Raw genomic sequence first — 21,570 nt, 5'->3', positions numbered from 1 at the left:
GGACGCGAATTATCCTAAAGGAGGTGCGAATTTATTATTACACGCTTTGTCAATTTCGTGCGTACTGTTCCGACCGCTTCTAGATATTCTCTCGCTAGTCGGAATTTCAAAGTTGAAAATGTTCTTGGCGGCCCGTCCCAAAAAGTGGCTCTCTTATTACCTTATCCTATCCGGGCAATGATAAATTCCCACCCCATGTAGGATAATTCGCACCCCTGTAGCGTGAATTGGCGTTCAAAGGCGTTAAAGTCTGCTACGTATGCTCCTTTACAGTGGCGCGAATTATCTTAGAGAGGGTGCGAATTTATCATAGCCCTATCCTTTTCTCGAAAATAGGAAAGCTTCCAACTCCTTCGATTTATTTTAGATTATTGGAGGCTTGTAAAGTTTATCTTCTTAGTTTTTAACCGTTTATTTGAAGAGCACAAAATGGAGGGTTGAGATTGTTTGATGGAGATTTCTTCTGCAATGAATGGTTGAATCATCAAACTAGTAGGGCCCACTTGTAATTTATGCTCATAAAATCAATAAGGGATTTGCTAGGGACCATCGCAGAAGACTTTTTGTGGAGCGGCTCTTGCATGAGAAAGCCCTCACATAGCCTCAGATTTTGTCTTATTCATTTTATTCATCTGATGTGGCTGCTCTCTCATGCAACAGCCCCGCCGAGAAATGCAAAGAGTAGTAAGTTGATACTTTCTCGAGAAATTGTCTTATAGTGGCCAAGACCGCGCCACTGTTAGACAATAATACTGTTTCGAAAAATGAGACTCTGATCTGTGAGTCACAAACGTCGACTAGGGTCCGTTTGCCAACCCATTCTAGGGGGCCGAGGAAAGTCCCGTAGGCAAAAGGTGGCTTTTCAGCCATTAAAAAATTAATCCAATATATACATTAGACTTTAGATAAAATGGCGAGAGCCTCGTGCACTGGCCGCCCGCCCTAGACTTTAGATCTATTTTCCTAAAAATTATATGATGAATGGGCGTATAAACACATACTCATCATCTTATCCTTGCTATTTGATCCAACAGCAGCTCACTTTTTAAGAAGCTGATGTTGTCTCAAATATCAAGGGCGGTATACTTCCAAATTCCAAATTACCTTGGTTATATGCCCATTCATCATATAATTTCTCCTATTTTTACAATGGCTGATAACCCACCTTTTGCATTAGGACTTTCCTCCAACTCAGTATCAACTGAGTGGAGAAATTATGGTCGGCATTGATGACATCAGAGTAGGAAATAGCTAGGTATTACTCTGAAGATTTACCCTAAAAATAAGGGCCCGTTGGATGCCGAGAAGATTTTTATTTGGAATTTGAATTTCCAATTCAGCAACTGATAGTGAAAAAAAAAATCAGATTTCCAAATAAGCTGTGGAAATAAGAAATTGGAAATCCACAGATCTAGCAGTTTCCCTCACCCTCTTCCCTGCAGCAGGAATTACCCCCTTCCTTCTCTGTCTCCCTCAACATGAGCTGGCAAATCTATTCATTTTGTACTGAAAACTCAATTCCAAATCCAAATACAAAATCTGAGGTATCCAAACAGGCTCAAAGGGTATTTGAATATTTTAATTGACTCTAGATTTTGCCCCAACGATTAAGCCATCTTCTTGTTCATTGTGCGCACATTTGGTTAAAACTAGGAAGCCGTTTTTTTATCAAATGGGGTTTCGTTTTTTGCTAGCAATTCTCTTTTATTATTTTCTAATAATATGATTGTGTGTTTCAAAATTTAAGTACTTAAGTATTTAGCAAGTGGAACACAAGGAATTCAGAGTAGGTCATACATCCTTAGCAAAAACTAAGCGTGTTGAACAACAATACTAATTTTTGCCTGGTCCCCCATTTATAGTTGCCCATAAAAGTAAAACTAAATTAAAAAACAATTTTAAACTGAATGATGAGTAATGATGAAAGGAAATATAAATTAATTAAATTTATGTTGGTGAATGAAAATAAATTAGGAAACACGTGCATGGGGAAGTAAATAGGAAAGCAAGCATTAGATATTAATGACACTAAAAATGCTTAAAAAACCTCATCTACATGATCGGATCGGTTTATTCGGAGAGTTAGGATCATCCTATGGACAAGAATTTTCCTCAGGTTAGGTTAGGTTGTGCCTCGAAGATCCTAACCTTCGGTATCTGCACCTATCATTCTCAAATTTGTGCATTGTGTCCTACCACTAGAATGACTTGGCCTACAAATCAATGTTTACTATCAATTCAAGGATCCCACACATGTACATGTACATGCACTCGACCTTTTTAGGGTCTGTTTGGAGCAGGAAGAACACTTGCACGAGTAGATTATAGGGAGGAGACAGGAATCGGAAAACCCCTGTAGATTTACCTGGGTTTCCGTTGTTTGATTCTGAGAAATAAGTAATCTAGGATTATACTAAAAGGACTTTCATGCCATGTCCCTTTACATCTTTTCTTGTCTTTTTTCTGTTTTTGTCAAATTGACTTCAGCTTTTTTCCATCTCTTGTGTTCTTCCGGACCGGGTGGGCCTGAGCGGAAGGAGCAGCAGGTTGGAAGGTGCAGCATGAGCAGGTGTTGCGGGGCTAGGGGTGCAGCTTGGGTTGGGTTCAACCCGAAAAAAAAGTTGGGTCGGTTCGGGTTGTCTTTTAGGACGCGGTAGTGTTCGGGTTGGGTTTACCGAACCCGAGTTGAGGGCTTGGGCAACCCAACCTGAGTGAAACCTGACATTTTTTTAGTTTTTAGTAAGCTTAACAACTCTGGCTAGGTTGGGTTGGACTTCATCGGGTTCGAACTCGGGTCAGGTTAGGGTTGGACCCGACCCGACCCAACCCAATCCAACCCGCCCAAGTTGCATTCCTAAGAACACCAAAATACTGTACTCTATCAAGAGGCTTGATAGATCAAAGAACTAGGATCGCCCGATCAAGGTGTTCTCAATGGCAATTGGCCAGATTTCCGGTTACCTGCCGAAACAAACGATACTATCAGATAGGTGTGGCACATGCGTGGTGGAGTGATTCTAGGAACGAGCCTAAGAGCCAGTGCCTCGGCATTTTCCTTGAACCAAATTTGCTAAGCCTCTGTTTATCAGCTTTGTTTCATTCCACATAAAATGGGCGTAAAACCAATTTTAGGCTCATTTTACAGTTTACACGTGAATGGTCGAGAGAGGTACGCAAACCCATATCTTTAATATCATCCATGAAGTCAGCAATTATCTACGGACCATATCTAATCCCTTTGGCCCATAGTCCCATAAGATTGTGTTCGAATGATCACTCTCCAATTCCAATCACTCCATATGCCTCGTGAAAATGGTCAATCCTTCATAAAATGCAGACCTCGATTTTTGTGCAGTTTGTATGAGAGAGAGAGAGAGTATTTATTGGGAATGTCAACAGGACAATTCGATAATGGAATCCGAAGCTGCTCTGTTTGGTTGCTTGTAGGTGGCTGGGAGAATAGGAGAAAAATAAGTCAGAGAGAATTAGACAAGAATGGAAGATGGGGAGAATATTAGGAGGGAGATTTGCGAGTAGTGTTTGGTTGCGCTAGGAAATTAGCAGAAGATGTAGGGTGTCATTATCAAAATATAGGTAGAAGAGAGAGAAAAGTAAGAGAGAGAAAAGAGAGAAAAAGAATAAGACAAGAATTTCTCCTAATTCCTTCAACAAATTTCTCTCCATTTTGGTGAAAAAATGGGAGAAGATTATGGGGGGAACATCTCCGCCACGTAGGAGCCACCTAGGATAAAAACCAATAATGATGTCTAGAAGTTGTCTAGTGATCAAAGGTGTAAATGACAACCAAACATGCTTTGGGGAGATCTCTGGGAGATTTCATACATTTGAAACTCCTACAATCCCCCCAAAACAAGCAACCAAACATAGCAGGCCCTTAAATGGTAGTTACAGGCTGAGATTAAAAGGTGGGTTTTTTAGTGAGATTAATCTCAGCTCTTCACATTAAAGTGAAAGGCTGATATCAGGGGAATCAACTTCCATGTCACAGACTTTAAGTAAATACACAAACAATTAGGAAATCTGTCAAAGATATATGCTGTCAAGATGTACCTTCAATAAAATGGGTGATGATATTTCCACGCCCCGTTTATTTGTCTTTTCAGGAAAGAGAATGAATAAGCAGAAAGTCACTTTTAAGAGAAATGGCAAAAGACAATTTCTGGGTTCCACAGGACCAGATCTTGTATTACATCATGAGGCAAACACCCCATGTGTAAGATAGAAGGACCATCCAAAATTGTTAACAGGGAATCAGGAAATTGACATCGGTAACTTTGCTGGCTCATCTTCTTTAACAATAATCACTGCCTTCTTGAGTATAACAGTTGAACATCGTGTATCCAACTGCATTCATCCATTCCAAAAAGAGAAAAAGAAAATGCAACCATTAACTTTATTAATACAAGGATAGGACATTGACCTTCCACTGATCTAATGGTATGTGAGACCCACTTTCGGTTCCGACCGACATGGAGCCTGAGATTTTTTTCAGTGTCTATACATGGAGGATCAGTGTTTGCATACCAAACAAGGAATGATTTTGAAATTAAAAAGAACATGAACACTGAAGAAAACCACGCATATATGGAGATTTTGACGTTGATACCTGAGAGGCTGAGATTAAACTGTTTGTTGTGGCTTCTCCCATGATTAAATAAACCTCTCATGACACAAAGCTGGAGGTCACTCCTGTTTGTATACTAAGGTTGGATAGACTGGATCCCACATGTTCTTCTTCACATATTCTATTGTTTCCTCCTTCAACCCGTGGATAATGTGTTAAGAAGACAGACAGAAAAGTAAGATAAACTAACGATTACACAGAGATACATGCAGAAGAATAGATACCTGAGTTAGTTTCTGAAGCTCTCGAGCATCCATGGAACGGTATCCCTCAGCCAGACCCTCCACTACAGCCTCTCTCACCACAGCCGCCGCTACCTCCTTGGTTATGTCGCGTATACTGCAGAAGCAATAGATGCAACAGATCAACACATCCATGTTGGGACATAGAACATTACCCCCTGTTTGGATGGTAAGAATTTTGTGGAAAAGTTGGAAAGGGAAAATATTTCAAAAATGTCCTAATTTTTTTTACCCGCGAAGAGGTTGATTGGAACCAACCCTATTCGAATTTTATTTAGGGACACTTATAGTTTATGTTAAGATCCGTCCAAATTAACCTAAATCATATCATTGCCCTATAAATCGTGGAAAGAAAAAGAAAATTCCCAAGAAATTTTTTTCCATTAGAAATGTTTTTCATACACTCCAAACAGTTAGTGTCAATCACAAAGCTGTTACTTTGTTATATACCTGGAAATGGATGGATATATGACCCCTTTAAGAAGCTCTTCCTCTTTCATATATGCTGCCAGGCTGTAAGAGGTTTCAAGAGAAAGGTAGAAAACATTTAATTAGTCTCTGAAAGTAATCAATATGATAGATTGGCTTTAAAAGAGTAAAATGAGACTACCATTCTGCTGCAGCCTGTAGCATGCCATCAGAAATCACCCGAGCACCGGATAAAAGGGTACCAAGGCCGATCCTGCATGATGAAATATACAATATATTGATAGAGGAACACTAGACTTTCTTTTAACTAAATGACGTACGATAACTAACCCTGGAAAGAGGTACATGTTATTTCCCTGGTTGCTGTGGCCAATCTGACCATTTCCTGAGACAATGAAATGGTTTAGGATGACGAGCTGGAGGAAACAGAAATAATAACTGAATTTCCATCAACATTATTTGCATAATTCGTACTAGAAACGCAGATTGCAGAAGGCATTGATTTGTTATTATGCTTTCCTTCTGTAGAAATAAATTTGAATGGAGACGATACATATTGAATGCTTCCAAAGGATATAATTATATTGATGTGCTTTGGGTTTTGGGTTTTGCCATATTTTAATCATGTTTTATTTATTATGGTTCTATTTTACATAATTTGATTTGGTGTGTTGGTGTGATTGTCAAATTCTCTAGCGATTTTTCTACTTCTGGTGGACTCTTGGTAGTTTAATTTCACCAAATTAGTTTCAAAAAAAGTTTGATTTGGCTACCGTTCGAGGGATCATTGTGGCATCAAAGATGCTCTGCTGCTCTACCAAAAGGATTGATCATTTGGAAGGAGTCTTCCATGGAGCCTTGCAAAGGATACATAGAGTCATACTAGTTGTGGATTCACCTTGTGTATAGGAACCAAGAAGAAGATGTTGATGAGGAGTTGAATGGAGGAGGCACTGACATCAACCCATTTAATTGACAACGGGGTTCAAATGTGAATTTTGAGGTCAAGATCGTGTTGATTGATATCTTGGATGCATTGTTATAAAGTTCATTCTATTTCAATGCAGAAACAAGGTCAAGGTAATAATACCTAAGTTCCATGGTAAATTGCATGTAAAAGTCTCTCTATAAATATTTTAAACCCAACCTTCCAAAGAGGAAGGTCTGAATTTTCTCAATTTATAGAGATTTTTAAAAGACATTAAAGAATTCAAAATTTATGTATGTATCAGATAGTAATGATGATGTTCAATCAAAGACTTGTTCCTAAGCATCTAGTGTATTTCTTAAAAATGACTATGAGGGAGCCACCTACAATAGGAAATAGGTTAACTGGAATGGTCTTTTTTTTTGTTAGACTCCTCAGATTACTGGGTAGATTCCCTGTTGCTGCTTTGTTGGGTGGAGAAGATGGTCTATCTAGGCCTCATCTTTTACTCTTCTCATCTGGTCTTCCTCTCCGGTGCTTGGTGGTTTTCTTTATTATTGGGATATATCACCATTATGCTTTTGCAATCAAATGGCCCCGGGCCGTTAGTTGTTTTTACTTTTTGATGTATCTTTTCTGTCATGGCGTTGTTTTAGGGCCCCTTTGTAATTCATGTTCTCTTTATCTTACTTAATATATCTGGCCGGGGTCCCCCTAACCCCAGCTTACTCATCAAAAAAAAAACAAAAGCATCTAGTGTACTCTCATAAAGAAAATAAAAAGTTGGTTCTAGAACATGATGGAAAGCATGAAAATGAGCTTTCTTTAAATCAAAGGTGATCCCATCTATGATGATAATGAGAAAAAAACAATATAGGATTTAAATAAAGGAATGTCACTAAACTTTATTTCAAGTACTATTTTTCAAAAAAAGGGTAATATTTTTCAAAATAATTCTTTTGATATAGAATTGTTCCTAAATCGGGTATGGAAGAGTTTCATTTTATCCCAAATCTTCTTCATTTAATCATATTTGGAGTTTCACTCAGATTTGTGCTGAGTGAAGATTCACACTAGTGAAAGCCATACAATATACATATGTTGTTGGTGCTGCGTGCAGATTTATACAACCTTTGATGCGATATTTATACCAGAGTGATGCATATCTAGAACAAATCTGAGTGTAGCTCTGTCCTAGTACAAAATGCAGGAACTGTGACAAACCATGATATATGGGTGTTGCATTTTGGTAGATCTAATGTGTGTCATCATGTCTAGGCAATTCATTTTCGTAAGAGATATCTCCCGTGTAAGGTTCTGATTTCCTTTGCGGGAATTATGACATCAAGTGATAAACCAAAGCTTTCAATTTCGAATCTCTCTGATGCTTCTGGCCTTCAAAAGACATCTGTGAATCTCCCTTTTCCATTGGTTTTGCTATCTGATCCCAAGAGAATCAGTGGCGTCTCTCACCTCTCTCACTTTCTCCTCACCAGAAGTTTGCTAGGAGAGAATCAATTCTCCTCAACACTTGCTTGGGGGGATGAGTAAAGATTGGGATACTGTTTAGGACATGGTTTAATAGTATAAGCTTGCCTCCCGAATTCAGTAGCTTCACTTTCCAACCTTTTAGTCTCGAACTGATTTTTCCAATCAACTCTTCAAAATATGCCACCTTGAGTCTTCTGGGGTAGAGTGGGCCCCTAAGTATGTAATGGGAGACTTTTTCCTGCTAAAACCAATGACTTCCTCGATAATTTTGATCCTTGAGGGAGAGAATTTTCGGCCACTGCATAGCAGCTCTTGTATTGGTTTATCTTGTGCCCTGATGCCTTTTCATACTTATTGAGGAACCACGATCTTTTCAATCCTGGTTTGCAGCCGTTTGAGAAGATCACAAAATCATCCGCGAAGCCACAATGTGTTTGATCACCTTGAAGAAAGCTCCAGCTAATTCGGTCGAATGCTTTGGCCATATTGATTTTCATCATCACAGTCCCCACACCAACTTTATGTCTGAGACCTGTCATCATTTCTTGGGCAATTGCTACGTTGCAGTGTTTAAAAACGCGAATGTGGGTCAAAATACAGCCATGAAAATCCTTGTCGACTCGGCGCAGGCGAGGCTAAGAACGCGGTTGACGCGGCTGAGTACTCGGTTGACGTGGTCATAACTCGGGAGAGTCTAAAGGAGTTTTTATTGACGGTGTAGGGCAAAATACGGAACGTGACCAAGGGAAAAGGGAGTCGACTCGGGGGAGTCCATGATGATGCGGGAGAGTTTTAAAACTCTGCTACGTTGTCATTCTGTCTTTCACAAAAGCACCTTGTTCTGGAGAGATCAATTTGGGTAGCCATCTAGCTGTCCTATTTGTGACAATCAGACAGCCATCTACATTACCAACAACTTTGTATTTCATGAAAGAACCAAGCACATTGAGGTTGACTGACTTTTCATCAAAGACATGGTCATGAGTCAGAAGATAAATACTCCATTTATTAAGTCTAAATAACAACTTGGTGATGGGTTCATTAAGGGGCTTAGAAGTCAGTTTTAAATGATTTGTAACAAGCTGGGCATGGATGATAGGAGTATTAGAAATCATACTACAAGCTAATTTATCCAATAAGGGTATCTTAGCTGTTTTGATACTTATGACTTTAACATAACACAAAGAGGGGAGGAGGTCGATCATTTTTCTTCACCTTCCCCGTTTCCCTCCATTCTTTCTTATTCAACTAACAAAAAATAGACACAAAAGATATCAAAAGATAATGTTAACATCAATAGTACACCCTATAGGGTTTTTTTTTTTTTTTTTGAGTATCGAAATGTCAAGAATGGGATACCCTATAGGGTTATATTCGCCATGAAAATTTGCAAATTAGGTGATGAGGACAATCCTAGGGTCCGTATTTTAATTTTTAAGGCTCCATACATATATGTCAGGAATTCTAAGTGGGGAGAGAGTTTGAAGTCATTAGAGGATATTTTAGTCCAAAAGTGTTAGGTTTTGTTTATGGTTTTAGAACTTTTTAGTTCTCTTCTTTTTCTTGAAAATTGTAAGCCTCAAGATACTTTTCTTTTAATGAATGATGATTGAATGGAGATTTGGAAAGCTTCTTTTATTCGGTGGATGTGATTTCCACTCCTTGCCAAGGTGTCATCTCTTGATCTTCCTTAAGGTGTGATGCTTAGAAACCCCTTGGTGCAATGCCTTGGGTTTTGGTTAGTGAAATTTCAACTTTGCTATGTATCTATTTCATATTTCTTTTCTTTTGTTGGTTTTTTTCCCATAAACCATCTTCTCGGGAACCTCAATCCTCCACTAATCTCATCCAAAACCTCTTTTGAATTATTTTTTACCTATCATCTACACAAAACCCCTAAAATAGCAACTGTAAAAAAATTCCTACCTTAAAAACATCATTAAAATCCATTCATACCCTACGCCCTTTTTGTTTGTCCCAAAACAAATTTTACACCTTCTCGGCATACATCTGCACTCTTCTAAGCCTAACCTAAACCTAGTAGAAATATTTTTCCAATTTCATCAAAAAATTTAGGACCCAAAACCCTAATTTTTACCCATCATTTTCACCCCTAACACCCCTTCTATAGATTCATCCTGCATTAGATTTGGTATCAGAGCGAAGTATCACTCCTTCCATCGATCGTCCTGCATCATTAGGTCATTATAACAGGGCGGGTTGGCGCCGGATGTTGCATTCCCCGTCCCTGCCCCACCCCGCTTCGGGGATGGCGGGGAATCCCCGTCCCACGGGGAATATCTAATCCTCATCCCGCCCCGCACACTAAAAGGCAAAGGCCAAAAGGGTGGATTTGGAATTTTTTTTATAATGCATATTATGTACTTATAATGACATAATGTAAGGTATTGAATCGGGGCGGGGTGGCCCAAAGCGATCCCCGTCCCTGCCATGTCCCCGCTCCAGGGAATTTTTCAAGTCCCCGCCTCGCGCAGGGCGGGGCGGGGCGGATCCTCGTTTTTACGGGTGAAATTGCCAGCCCTGTCTGAATGGGAGTAAGATATTGCTCAAGATTGGGAACCACCGCGGGCCGGATTTCTTAAGCTAAACTTTGATGGCTCCGATTTGGGAAATCCGGGTCCTTCTGGGATTGGAGGTGTGCTTAGGGATGATCAGGGTTTGGTGGTGTGGGTTTTTTCAGGCCCCATGGCTTGGCAGATGCGAGTAAGGCTGAACTGAAGTGCGAGCGGTCCATCATGGTATAAAATTGCTAGAGAACCTTGACCTTGATAAAGTGGAGGTGGAAGGTGACTCGCTTAATGTGATTAGATGGTTGAAGGAGTCCAATTCGCATCCTTGTCGGTTTGCTTCTTTTTTTGACGAGATCCAAGATAGAGTGGCAGGGGGCTACTGTATCATTTCACCATGTCCGTTGTTCAGCTAATTCGGTAGCTAATTCTCTGGCTAGATCTAGGGTTTCGAGGGAGGAGGTGGAGTTGTTCGATTATCTTCCTCCTTGACTAACGTTTCGGGTGGTTTTGTATTATTCTTCCCCAAACGGGATGGCCTTTGTTGTTTCTTTTTGTTCTTGTTCCCTTGAATAGACCTAGAAGGCAAGACTTGGCGCAACGGTAAGGTTGCTCCATTGGGACCTGGTGGTCACGGGTTCGAGTCATGGAAACAGCCTCTTTGCAAAGCAGTGGTAAGGCTGCGTACATCTAGCCCTCCCTATACCTTGCAATTGCAGGAGCCTCATGCACTGGGCCGCCCCCTTTCCCTTGTATAGACCTCCTTGGTCTTTTTCTTTGAATGTAATTTATTCTTACCATTCCGAAAAAAAACAGGGAAAGGAGACCTTAGTTGAATTTAGGAACACGATTGTAAATAGTAAGCATGGGAACATGATTATAAAGATAATATAAATGATGGGTTTCAAAATTCATAATAAGACATACCAAGATCTACGTCCTGGAACGGGCTTCCACTTGCATATACAATATGGCCACCAACAGTAGAAAAGGCTTGCTGTGGGGTGCATTCAGCTGTGATGCAAAGCATTCAGAAACAAACTAATGAGTGCAAAAGCAAACTTATATAGTGGTCTGAGTTCACATACCATTTGTTGTAGGATTTGACATTGCGAAAATAGCTGGTCTGGTAGAAGTTGAATCTTTAAGGGCCTCCAAAACCTATAAATAGTACAATAAATAATATCAAATTGTCAAGTAAAAAGCTCATATTAACTTTTACTTTTCTGTGGGTTGTTCTCTACTAAAGTATTTCATACACCATTTTGAGTAAGAATATCACAACAAGGGTAAGGATAAAACCTGTTCAAATATTGCATAATCAGTTAATCACTAATCATTACTTGCTTAAAAGATGTGAATAACACAGATTAACTTATTTTTACAAAAATATCAATTAATAACGTACATGAGAGGAAACATTCGTGCATTTACCAGCCAAGAAATATCTTAAAGTTCAGAAATATGTATGATACCAGAATGGACTAAAAGTCTACATAATAAAAACCATCAACCACCAACCAACAAATAACTAGTTTTAATGGATAATGATTAAATTATATGCAAGACATCTGATTCTGTAAAACAAAAACTTTACCTAATAAATCAGAAACCAAATTACAATTTTAATTTTTTAATCCTCACGTGAAAGACCTTTCTATTTCTTTTTGACACCTGAGAAGTATCCAAAAATCTTCTTGTAGATGGAAAGGAATATATCAAATACCAAAGAAATTTCCCATGAAAGCATTCTCCCATTTCTTTTCTTGTTTTTTCTCCTCCTTTTACATCTTTTAACTTATGATAGCAAACAGTAGCAGGAAATAGTATTTCCTTTCAACATTTTCCCATTTCTTTTCTTTTTTTTTCTTCCTCATTTTACGTCTTCCTTAAACTTGTATGGTAGCAAACAGTAGCAGCAAATATAATTTCCCTTCACTATTATGGAGTGTGGACTGTGTTTAACTTAATGACTAATTTTTCCGTGTCAAACTTTTCTCAAAAATAAGATCTTCATTATGATTCCTTCCCAAGTTCAAAGTATGGCTCCTCTTGGCCATCCTAGTACTCTTCTAGGTCATACATACATACATACATACGTCTATACGTGCATGCGTGTGGCTAAAAAGCTAGGAACCTAAAAAATTAAACAATGTCATAATGACTACAAAATATAAATTAACCTCACAGAAGCAATTTGACTGGCCACCTTATCCATGTATGAGATAATTGTTAATATTCTAGGACTGGAAAGCGCACAAAATTCTCCATATACAAGCAAATTATTTTTTGAAGCTTTCCAGAGAGTGATTGTTTTTTGTTGCAATGATTTTTAGCAAGGGAAGCCAAACATGAGCTCGTCACGTGAATCTTTATAATGAATAAGCCACTTTGGGCCATTTCTTATTGCCTTTTTGACAAAGCATCAATCTACTCTTCAATCTCCAGTTAAAAACATAATAATGACACGTGGAAGACAAGTTCATCAGAAGATCTTTGTGCTAAAAAAACTCTTCCTTACCTCTTCGGAGAACAAACCCCCCACTGCAGATAACCCAAGGAGTACATCGGGCTTTACTTTTTTAACCTGATTATCACACGTTCAATTTTCAGCATTCACACTCAAACATAACTAAAGGTACTTTGAACAAAAGCTCTGATGTGATTAGTAATTAGCACAATAGAAATAGTTAGATCAATGTTCTCAACAGAGCACACACTGTCAATCAGATTTTTCCTATCACACATTTTCTGTACCTTAATTGTAACCGAACTCAGGTCATGAAAAACATAGTGGCTATTCATTGAATGTGTGTAAACTGAAATTGCGTTTATTAAATGAATATTTTTTGAATGGCAGCAAATTTCAAATTTCATTAAAAAAAGGGAAGGCCGAGCAGGGCATTTATTAAATGAATGTTAACTAAGACTAGCCTTACAAGTTGAAGAATAGGCGAATAAAATGACTCAAAAATATTTTCTGCAATAATCAAAACTACGGAACTTTGCAAATACTTTGCCTACAAAGCTGATGATACAAGAAATTTAAAACAACGGAGACATTCCTAAAAGTTCTTCAGACATGATGGAAAGACAAATTTATAGGTTCGGGAAAACTAAAATGGCAAGGAGTACTTGGCTTCTGCCTCCTTAAGTGACTCTTGCCTGTCGTGTATAGATTAAAGGGACATGGAGGCTGCATTATTGATGTATGTTTGAACTCAAGCCTAACCCTTCGATATGATCATCCTGAACCTTTGATTTGTGCCCAAAAATCATCTCCACATGATCATCCTAACCCTATCTATAATGGATGATGCAAACCCTGAGATAATTGTTTGGGTGATGCAAACCATTCATGTGATGGGCCCCGATATAGATAGGGTGTGCCCAAAAATCATCTCCATATGATCATCCTAACCCTTCGATTTGTGGAGATTAAAATGGACGGTGCTTTAAATTCTGATTTTTATCCTCTTGTGAAGTTTAGAGATTATGACGTAGGACCCTACGGAGTTTCATGATGAGAGACTCACGCCTATATATAATTACAGGTTATGCTGCATATGATGAGTCCGGGTCACGTGGGGATGCCTAGAGTGAGAGAGCAGTGTTTATTGGATATGCTGCTTAGCCTGGACAGGTGACACTGTCTGATGTTATTACTTTCATTTCAGTTGAATGTTATTTGGTTTACATAGTTGTTTTGTATTTCTCGAGTAACTTTTGTTGAGCTCTTATAATTCTGATGTTGGTGGATTTAGCAATAATCCCCAGGAGGTACTTGTTATGCATGTTAGCAATTAAATTGGATATTAAACTAATGTTTTTTGAGTTCTTAGTGATATCTTGTTTCAAAAAAAAATTTGTATAATTATTCAGATTTCTTTCTTTTGGTAGTGATCCGTCGTTACAGGATTTTTCAAGAAAGAAAAGAGAGATTAGGGGTTTGAAAAGAAGATGGAATCGCGAACTATAAATAAAAGAAAGAAGGATCTCGGGTTTCGATGTGTGTAAGAAGAGAGGATATGTGTATCTATGAGGAATTTAAAATTGTTAACTTACCAACTTCTCCAATAGCTTAAGCTGTTGGAGAAAGGCGTTATTTATCTTTTATACTTTAACACTCCCCCGCACGTGTGGCCCACTTGGCAAACACGTGGCACATGTGGTCCCACTTTGGGCTAACCATTGCATGTGGATTTTCGCTATCCGGGAGGTTTGAACTCGAGACCTTTGGCTTTGATACCATGTTAACTTACCAACTTCTCCAATAGCTTAAGCTGTTGAAGAAAGGCGTTATTTATCTTTTATACTTTAACAAAAATCAATCCCTTTCTAAGCAACATTGGTCCTTAGCCTCTAAGATCATGTAAAATAGTCTCTAATCATTTAAAAGAGAGAGGCGAAGAGTCATTCAGGACTCAAACATGAGCCTTCCTAAAGGCCGGATAATTATCCATCTTGGGAATGATAATGATCTCCTTTGGGTAATGACGTTTGCGGTCCTATCAAAGATTTTAAGAGAGAGGAAGTGGGGCTGATTGAGGAGAATGAGTCTCAAGTGAAAACAATATAAAGTACATCAAAAATTATCAATTGTGCACTAGTTAGGGAAGAATTACGGGGCTTAACAGACCATGAATTCATAGAAGTTGATGAAAACCAGAAACTTGAGGACTACCAGATGGATTCCCCCTCCTACAACTGTCATTAAATTCAATCTTATTGGCTACTCCCTTGGGAAATCCAGGGATGACGAGGGTGAGAAGAATGTTAAGGAATGATGAGGAGGAAAAAAAGAAGGGAGGGGGGTTACGAAGGTTTCTAGGGACCTATTGCTGTAAAAGACTCGAGTTAGGTGGAAGTGGGTGCTCTTCTCATGCCCATGGTTTTAAATTTCTGCCGAGCCAACACGAAACGACTGCAATGTTTCCACTTCCATCCCCACCGAAACTGAAACGACCAAAATGCATAAACCAAAATCGAAAGAGTGGTAGTGCCATACTATATCAATATGTATTACATAATTATATTTATATGAACTGCATGTGAAATGTGGTGCATGCGTTATGCATAAATATTTAATAACATGTGAAATGTGGTATGAACTAAATTATCAGACGTGTGTGACAGTGCATGTCACTAAGTGTTCGATGTTTTTAAATCATTATGGATGCTAGTCTTGCTTATGTGATGGTTTCTAAGTATGTATTTGTGCTTATTCTGGCATTTCCTAAAGTTTCATCTTTAAATTCTATCATTTGTTTCTATATGTTTCAGTGATTTTACAGGATGTCCACCGAAATTTCGAATCGAAAGCAAAGCGTTTCCATTTCTATGCCAATCAAAATTTAAAACCAGGCTCATGGCCTCTGCATACTCATTAATGGGATATGGGACACGGTAAAGCTTGTGGTGAAGTTCCACTCAATCTAACGAAGAAGACATGGTCATGGATCAAAATGTGAAAATTTGCTCATGGTGTAGATGAAAACAATGAAACAAGTAGACAGTTAGAGCATTTATTTTGTTCATATTGTAATAGGAAGTTAAAACTGCTCAGTAAACAAGAGATTATCTAAAATAGATTCCTTATATGCAGGGCAGTTTCTGCCCCTACTATAATTTTTTCTAACTTTAATATTTTTTTTATCACCGCAAAGGAAAAAAAGAATCATTCATCCACAACTTATAATAAAACAATTTTAAGCAAAAAAAAAAAAACACACACACAACAGGAGAAATCACTTTGGAAATATTTGTTTGTTATCGGTACGTAGTGCTCCAACGTATAACACCCATAGGATATACTTACCACTTCGACTAGGCTAGCTCCTTCTGTTAAACCTTGATGGGTAACTTCTTTAAGCTTTCTAGCAAATGGCAAAGCATCTGGATCGATATTGTTGCGAGCCTCTGTTATCAAGCCCTGTGCTTCCACAAGCAATAAGAGGTTATTTGCAATTTATCCCAAATAAGATATAAACAATTATTTGTATATTATGAAGGCATAAAGAGACTTATCTATAGATAATATAGGAATGAAACACAATATGCTACATTTTAAACAAGCAATTAGCAATTGCTTCAGGGTGGTGGGATACAAACATGTGACTTGAAAAGAATTACCTAGGAATGTAGGCTTTCAAACATTTATTCACAAAAATATATAAATAAAGCAACATCTGCAAGAACATCAAATGCTACTATGGGCCACTCTTTAATCAGTGATATCAACTTTATTGATAAAGGGGAGAAAGAGGCCAAGTACAAGAGACAAATAATATGAACAAAAGGTAAGGAACCATTACATACAAATCACCTCTAGAAACATGATGCTTAACCAGAACATCAGCCAAAATATGAACAAGAGGACAAATCACCTCACGAAACATGATGTTCACCAAATTCTCTTTCCTATTCACATGGAAGCCTTTGAAGTTTGAACAAAGAAATATAACATGACGAGAAGGAAGAGAAAAATAGCTTGGTCTTGGTAATATTATGAGAGCTACCTAGTGTGTTTGCAGTATTCACTTGTCAGGAATAAATAAAAAAGAATTTGTTATCCTCTAGCATAATGAAAAATATTGCTGAAGCAAGAAAATAGAGATATTGTTTCTATTGCCATGAAATCTGAGCTTGACTCCTTGGTAAACCAGAGATGGTGTATCCAAAAAATGTCCTTGCGCATGCAGGAGTCATCATTCCTGTCATAGCGTTGTACTCCTAAAGTTCTTTTGTAATGGTATTTTTTGTCAATCATAAAAAAACAGAGATCTGGTTAAATTTAGGCAAAGTCTTCCCACGTTAAATTTTTTGATGGGATCCACCCTGAGGTCCAAATTTTAATTTTTAGGTGCCTTTAAAGTCCCTTTAGTTATATGAGGGGTATCATGGTCTTTTCCCAGCAATATCATTTAGTCTCTTTAATTTGTAGGTGTTTAAAATGGGGCCCACAGTTGTATTACAAAAATCTTAAGTGATAGGGTCCATCTAAGTCATTTGTAATTAATCACATAAGTAAGTGACCTCAAGGCTTGTGGATCTTTCAGTCAAGACAATGATGTAATACGATCTAGGAGCATGATCTTTCCAGTAACTTAGAACACGCTTTGTGGATCTTTTCTGTGCATGGACTAATATGCAGCAGAAGCAAGCAATGACTAAACTTGGTTTCAAAAAAAAATAATTAAGAGTCAAAATGCACACAGCATAATATTGCCACACTGGTTACAATCTGCAACTTAAATTACGAACCATGTCCTTATTTCACTTCATACTGTATGAGAGACATCTAGAAGATGATTTCCTGAATTATTAAGTGAATATCCCTTATACTCACCATGGCATCAACAACCCAGAACTGATTCCGTGCACTTTCAAATGCAGATTCATTATTGCCTAGCATCCTTGACATCGTTTTCCTTGCAGCATTGGCAACTCCTATTCCTGCACTGCAATAGCATGAGGTTTTTAAGTTTTGTGGAGGTTATTAGAATGCTTTTGGTTTGATATATACCTGGCTAATGCCTTTATTCTACAAAATGTTATATCTGTGTGTACACACACGTACACCATCCCGCGCACGTATAAGAACACATCTAATATTACACACACACACACTAGAGAGTTGTCAGAGAGAATAACTTTATGAAAATGTGTTCCAAGTATAAAACTCGTATTCTAATCTCAAAATGGTTTCCTTATCACAATTAAATACTAAGCATATTAAATTAACATTTTCACCTCCGGAAGAAGAGTTTGTATAGTGAGATAAAATCCTAATGTGATTCAGATCCAAAACATGAGAACAATATCAAACCTTCCAGCACCAGCAAGGACAATTTTTTGCTTTGGGAAGTCAATCATCAGTCTTCCTTGTGCTCTTACAGCTCCTAAAAGGCCAGCTATTGCAACACCGGCAGTACCCTATGGAGAATAAAGAAATTGCATAGCATCAGAAGTGTGTGCGTCTCTCTCTCTCTCTCTCTCTCTCTCTCTCTCTCTCTCTCTCTCTCTCTCTCTCTCTCTCTCTCTCTCTCTCTCTCTCTCTCTGCATATATATATATATATATATATATATATATAGAGAGAGAGAGAGAGAGAGATAGATATATACGTATATATTGAAAGGTATATATTATATACATAATGTGCATGTATTATATACTAAGAAATTTTAATATGTTTAGGGTTCCACCTATAAAATTTAAACCCTTGATTTTTGTAGTCCTTTATCTTGCACATGGGATGTCCATTCAGGACGGGACCCAGTCAATGTGGGCAGCCTCATAATGTATTACATGATCAATGGTTTTGATTTCACATACATGTCCTAGGGTCATCCAATCAAGGCGTTCTCATTGGCATTTGGCCGGACTCATGGTTGCCATTTCAGCTCAATGGATCTAATCACACGAGGCACAAGTGGGCCTAGTAAGTATCTTTTAGGAAGGAGGGTAAGAGTCCGTCTTAGAAATCAAAAATGGCATGCAGAAAACTATCCAAAAGGGCATGTATAAAGTTTTTTTTTTTTTTTTTGATAGGTAAGCTGGATTGGACCTCTGACTTCTTGGTTGAGGGACTAATAGTTTACATGTAAGTTTTCAGATGCCAGTATCAAGCTTGTAAAAACATATTATTTAAGCAAAACAAGTATGGTCTCTATGGACCAGAAGATTTCCAACACGTGCATAGAAATACAGTAGTATCAGCTGATGAAAAGTAGATTCCTTCTCTGGATAATGTGCCACGCCATGTAAACTTTCATCAAGTTGGTCTGGTGTATGATAACATGGTAACCAAATCTCTTAAAGGGTAACTCATAACATCCAATGTCTTCCAACTTGCAATTGGTATAAAAAAAAGAGAGAAATACTTCATAACTCGGCCTTGGACCCACTGGCAAGGAGAAAGGACAGTCCACTTGCCCTGAGATTTACCCAAGAAAAAAACCCTCATCGTGTAGCATAGGGTTTCACCACATGTGCCAATGTAGGGACAAGTAGACCACCCTACTCCACTCGTGCAACCGGTGATAGCAGTACTCCACCTAGGCCTAACACTCAAAAGGGATAATCTCAGCAAAAATGTCACCCTTCTCCACTTGTGCAACCGGTGATAACAGTGCTCCACCTAGGCCTAACACTCAAAAGGGATAATCTCAGTAAAAATAATTTCAGTTGCTGAGGTAAATATTTCTCTTTCTTTTTTCCTGAACAACAACAGAAACCATTTATCATTGCTGTTTTCACTATACTAAAATAACTAGGTCATATACGAAAAGTTCACTGATTCACGACTAATAGGGTAAGAATGACAGGAAACCATTCAAAAAAAAAAAGGTAAGTTGACAGGAAAAGATAAAATGAAACAGATGGCCTCATGGTAATATTCGTAGATGGATAACCATTACGATCTTTGCCAGTAATGGTAAAACTGAAGTTGTAATGAGTAGGGAGTAGGAAGTAGCAATGTGACAATACCAGAGGACATGAAATTACAAAAGATTCACGTTAAAATTATGACTACACCAAGTTTTGAAGTTTTGGATTTCCAAGACGTACCGAATCGGTGAATCTGATTTGTACCGTAGTTGTTGTTTTTTTAATGGCAAAAATTTTATTAAAAAGCAGAGCAGGAAGACCCGTGACCAAGGAGATCAATACAGATGAGAAAAAAGGAAAAACAAACAATCCATTAGACTCGGCAAGTAGGGATTCTGAAATAGACCCGGAATCAACGTAAGCCTCAAAGGGGGAGATAGTCAAACAATTCAAAGCTCTCTTTAGAAACCCATGCCCTGGCAAGCCTATCGGCATCGCTATCAGCCGATCCCTTGACATGACGGAAGGAAATCGATGAACCTGAATCTCGTCCAAGTAAGAGGCAAATCTCCAAGGAGGGGCTTGGGATCTCTTAAGCCACCTGATGACATTAAGAGAAACCCCCTCCACCATCACCTTGTCCATACTGTTCCTCTCCAATAATCTAATCCCCTGCAAGATGGCTCTGACTGCTGCCTTGGAGTCATTGATCCCAATGGGGCCCGAGAACGCCCATGACGTCAAGCTGTTCTCATCTCTAAGAACACCACCTACTCCAAATTGGCCCCATGTTCCCCACCTAATCCAGCCGCCACTACCCTTTGTCGTTTAAAAGAGTTTTTATATCTTTAGTTGAGTTGAGTTTCCCAAAACCTAAGCAAACCCAACTTCTAATTTTAGTTTCCCACCACAAGGAAACTGTGTGGGAAACAAGGCAACTTTCCCAACAGAAGTTAAGAAAGAAATAAACAGTTATTAAATCATAGTGACCAGTGAACTAAAGTGCCATGAATGCAATAAAGCAAGTTGTTTACCTGAACATCATCATTAAACATTCGATAAGTATTCCTATAACGCTGCAACAATTTCAATGCCCACTTGCTTTGAAAGTCTTCAAACTACATGAGGCTAGATCCTGTTAGTATTTCCTAATCATTGTAATCAATAAAAGTAATTAAGAGAGTTTGAACATCTAATTATAGCAAACATGTACAAATTATTTCAGATTACCTGTACAATTACATGTGGCCAACGAGTAAAAACAGCCTCCATGAATTCGTCAATAACAGACAAGTACTCCTCGCCATCAAGGCGGTGCTCTTGTAATCCTAGGTCTTTAGACAAGCAATAATTAGATAAATTCATCAATAAATGATAGAGATAATGATAGATTTGCACAGCATTAAGGTGAGAAGAACACAAGATCAATGGCAACAAGGACAAAATATAATAATTGTCTTGTAAATGTGTGCCTGTTAATGGGTCACATTCTAATATAAAAAAGGAACACGGACAGGCATAATAATTGCTGTACAATAAGGTGCAGGTGAGAGTCAAGAAGCAATAAAAATAAAGGAACACAAAAAAATTCTAAAACGAGTGTGTGTGCGTGTGTGTGACTGTGTGTGTGTGTGTGTGTGTGTGACTGTGTGTGTGTGTGTGTGTGACTGTGTGTGTGTGTGTGTGTGTGTACATAATTGTTATTGTGAAAGGACAAAGTTTGGGAAGTTCCATAAACAGTCCAGCACCTATTAAGACATTTTGAACATCTTTGACAGTACATACCACAAGGATCATAATAGAAATGTAGAGCAAGCCACTATCCAGTTGTGACCAATATTTCTATGTGTGATGCAAAGAGTATGTGCTAACAAAGTTGGCTGGAGACAGCTTCATAAATACTCTGTGTTCTAGTGATAGTACCATGAGACTTGTCAAAAGAACCTTCCACCTGTACATGGTGCTCGGGCCCCCT

General features: G+C 38.3%; 1 protein-coding gene across 1 annotated transcript in view; it reads right to left on the bottom strand.

Annotated features, from left to right (window-relative positions):
• Positions 1–4,280: 4,280 nt before the first annotated feature.
• Positions 4,281–21,570, bottom strand: part of NAD-ME1 (NAD-dependent malic enzyme 1) — a 35,531-nt gene continuing 18,241 nt past the window's right edge. Inside the window, exons 7-19 of the mRNA XM_077379100.1 lie at positions 20,826–20,929; positions 20,630–20,713; positions 18,092–18,198; positions 17,612–17,723; positions 16,082–16,195; positions 12,785–12,850; positions 11,352–11,424; positions 11,191–11,277; positions 5,647–5,701; positions 5,498–5,569; positions 5,338–5,400; positions 4,870–4,984; positions 4,281–4,779 (exon numbers count right to left, since the gene is read on the bottom strand). Coding sequence (XP_077235215.1) covers positions 4,705–4,779; positions 4,870–4,984; positions 5,338–5,400; positions 5,498–5,569; positions 5,647–5,701; positions 11,191–11,277; positions 11,352–11,424; positions 12,785–12,850; positions 16,082–16,195; positions 17,612–17,723; positions 18,092–18,198; positions 20,630–20,713; positions 20,826–20,929 — 1,127 coding nt within the window. The 3' untranslated portion in view covers positions 4,281–4,704. The remainder of the gene's footprint in view (positions 4,780–4,869; positions 4,985–5,337; positions 5,401–5,497; positions 5,570–5,646; positions 5,702–11,190; positions 11,278–11,351; positions 11,425–12,784; positions 12,851–16,081; positions 16,196–17,611; positions 17,724–18,091; positions 18,199–20,629; positions 20,714–20,825; positions 20,930–21,570) is intronic.

The sequence above is a fragment of the Tasmannia lanceolata genome, unplaced genomic scaffold (genome assembly GCF_043159265.1).
Source record: "Tasmannia lanceolata isolate RefF3 unplaced genomic scaffold, GAP_Taslan_0.1 ptg000005l, whole genome shotgun sequence".
Taxonomy (NCBI): Eukaryota; Viridiplantae; Streptophyta; class Magnoliopsida; order Canellales; family Winteraceae; genus Tasmannia; species Tasmannia lanceolata.
Note: the sequence above shows the minus strand (reverse complement) of the source record. Positions and strands in the feature narration are given on the sequence as shown.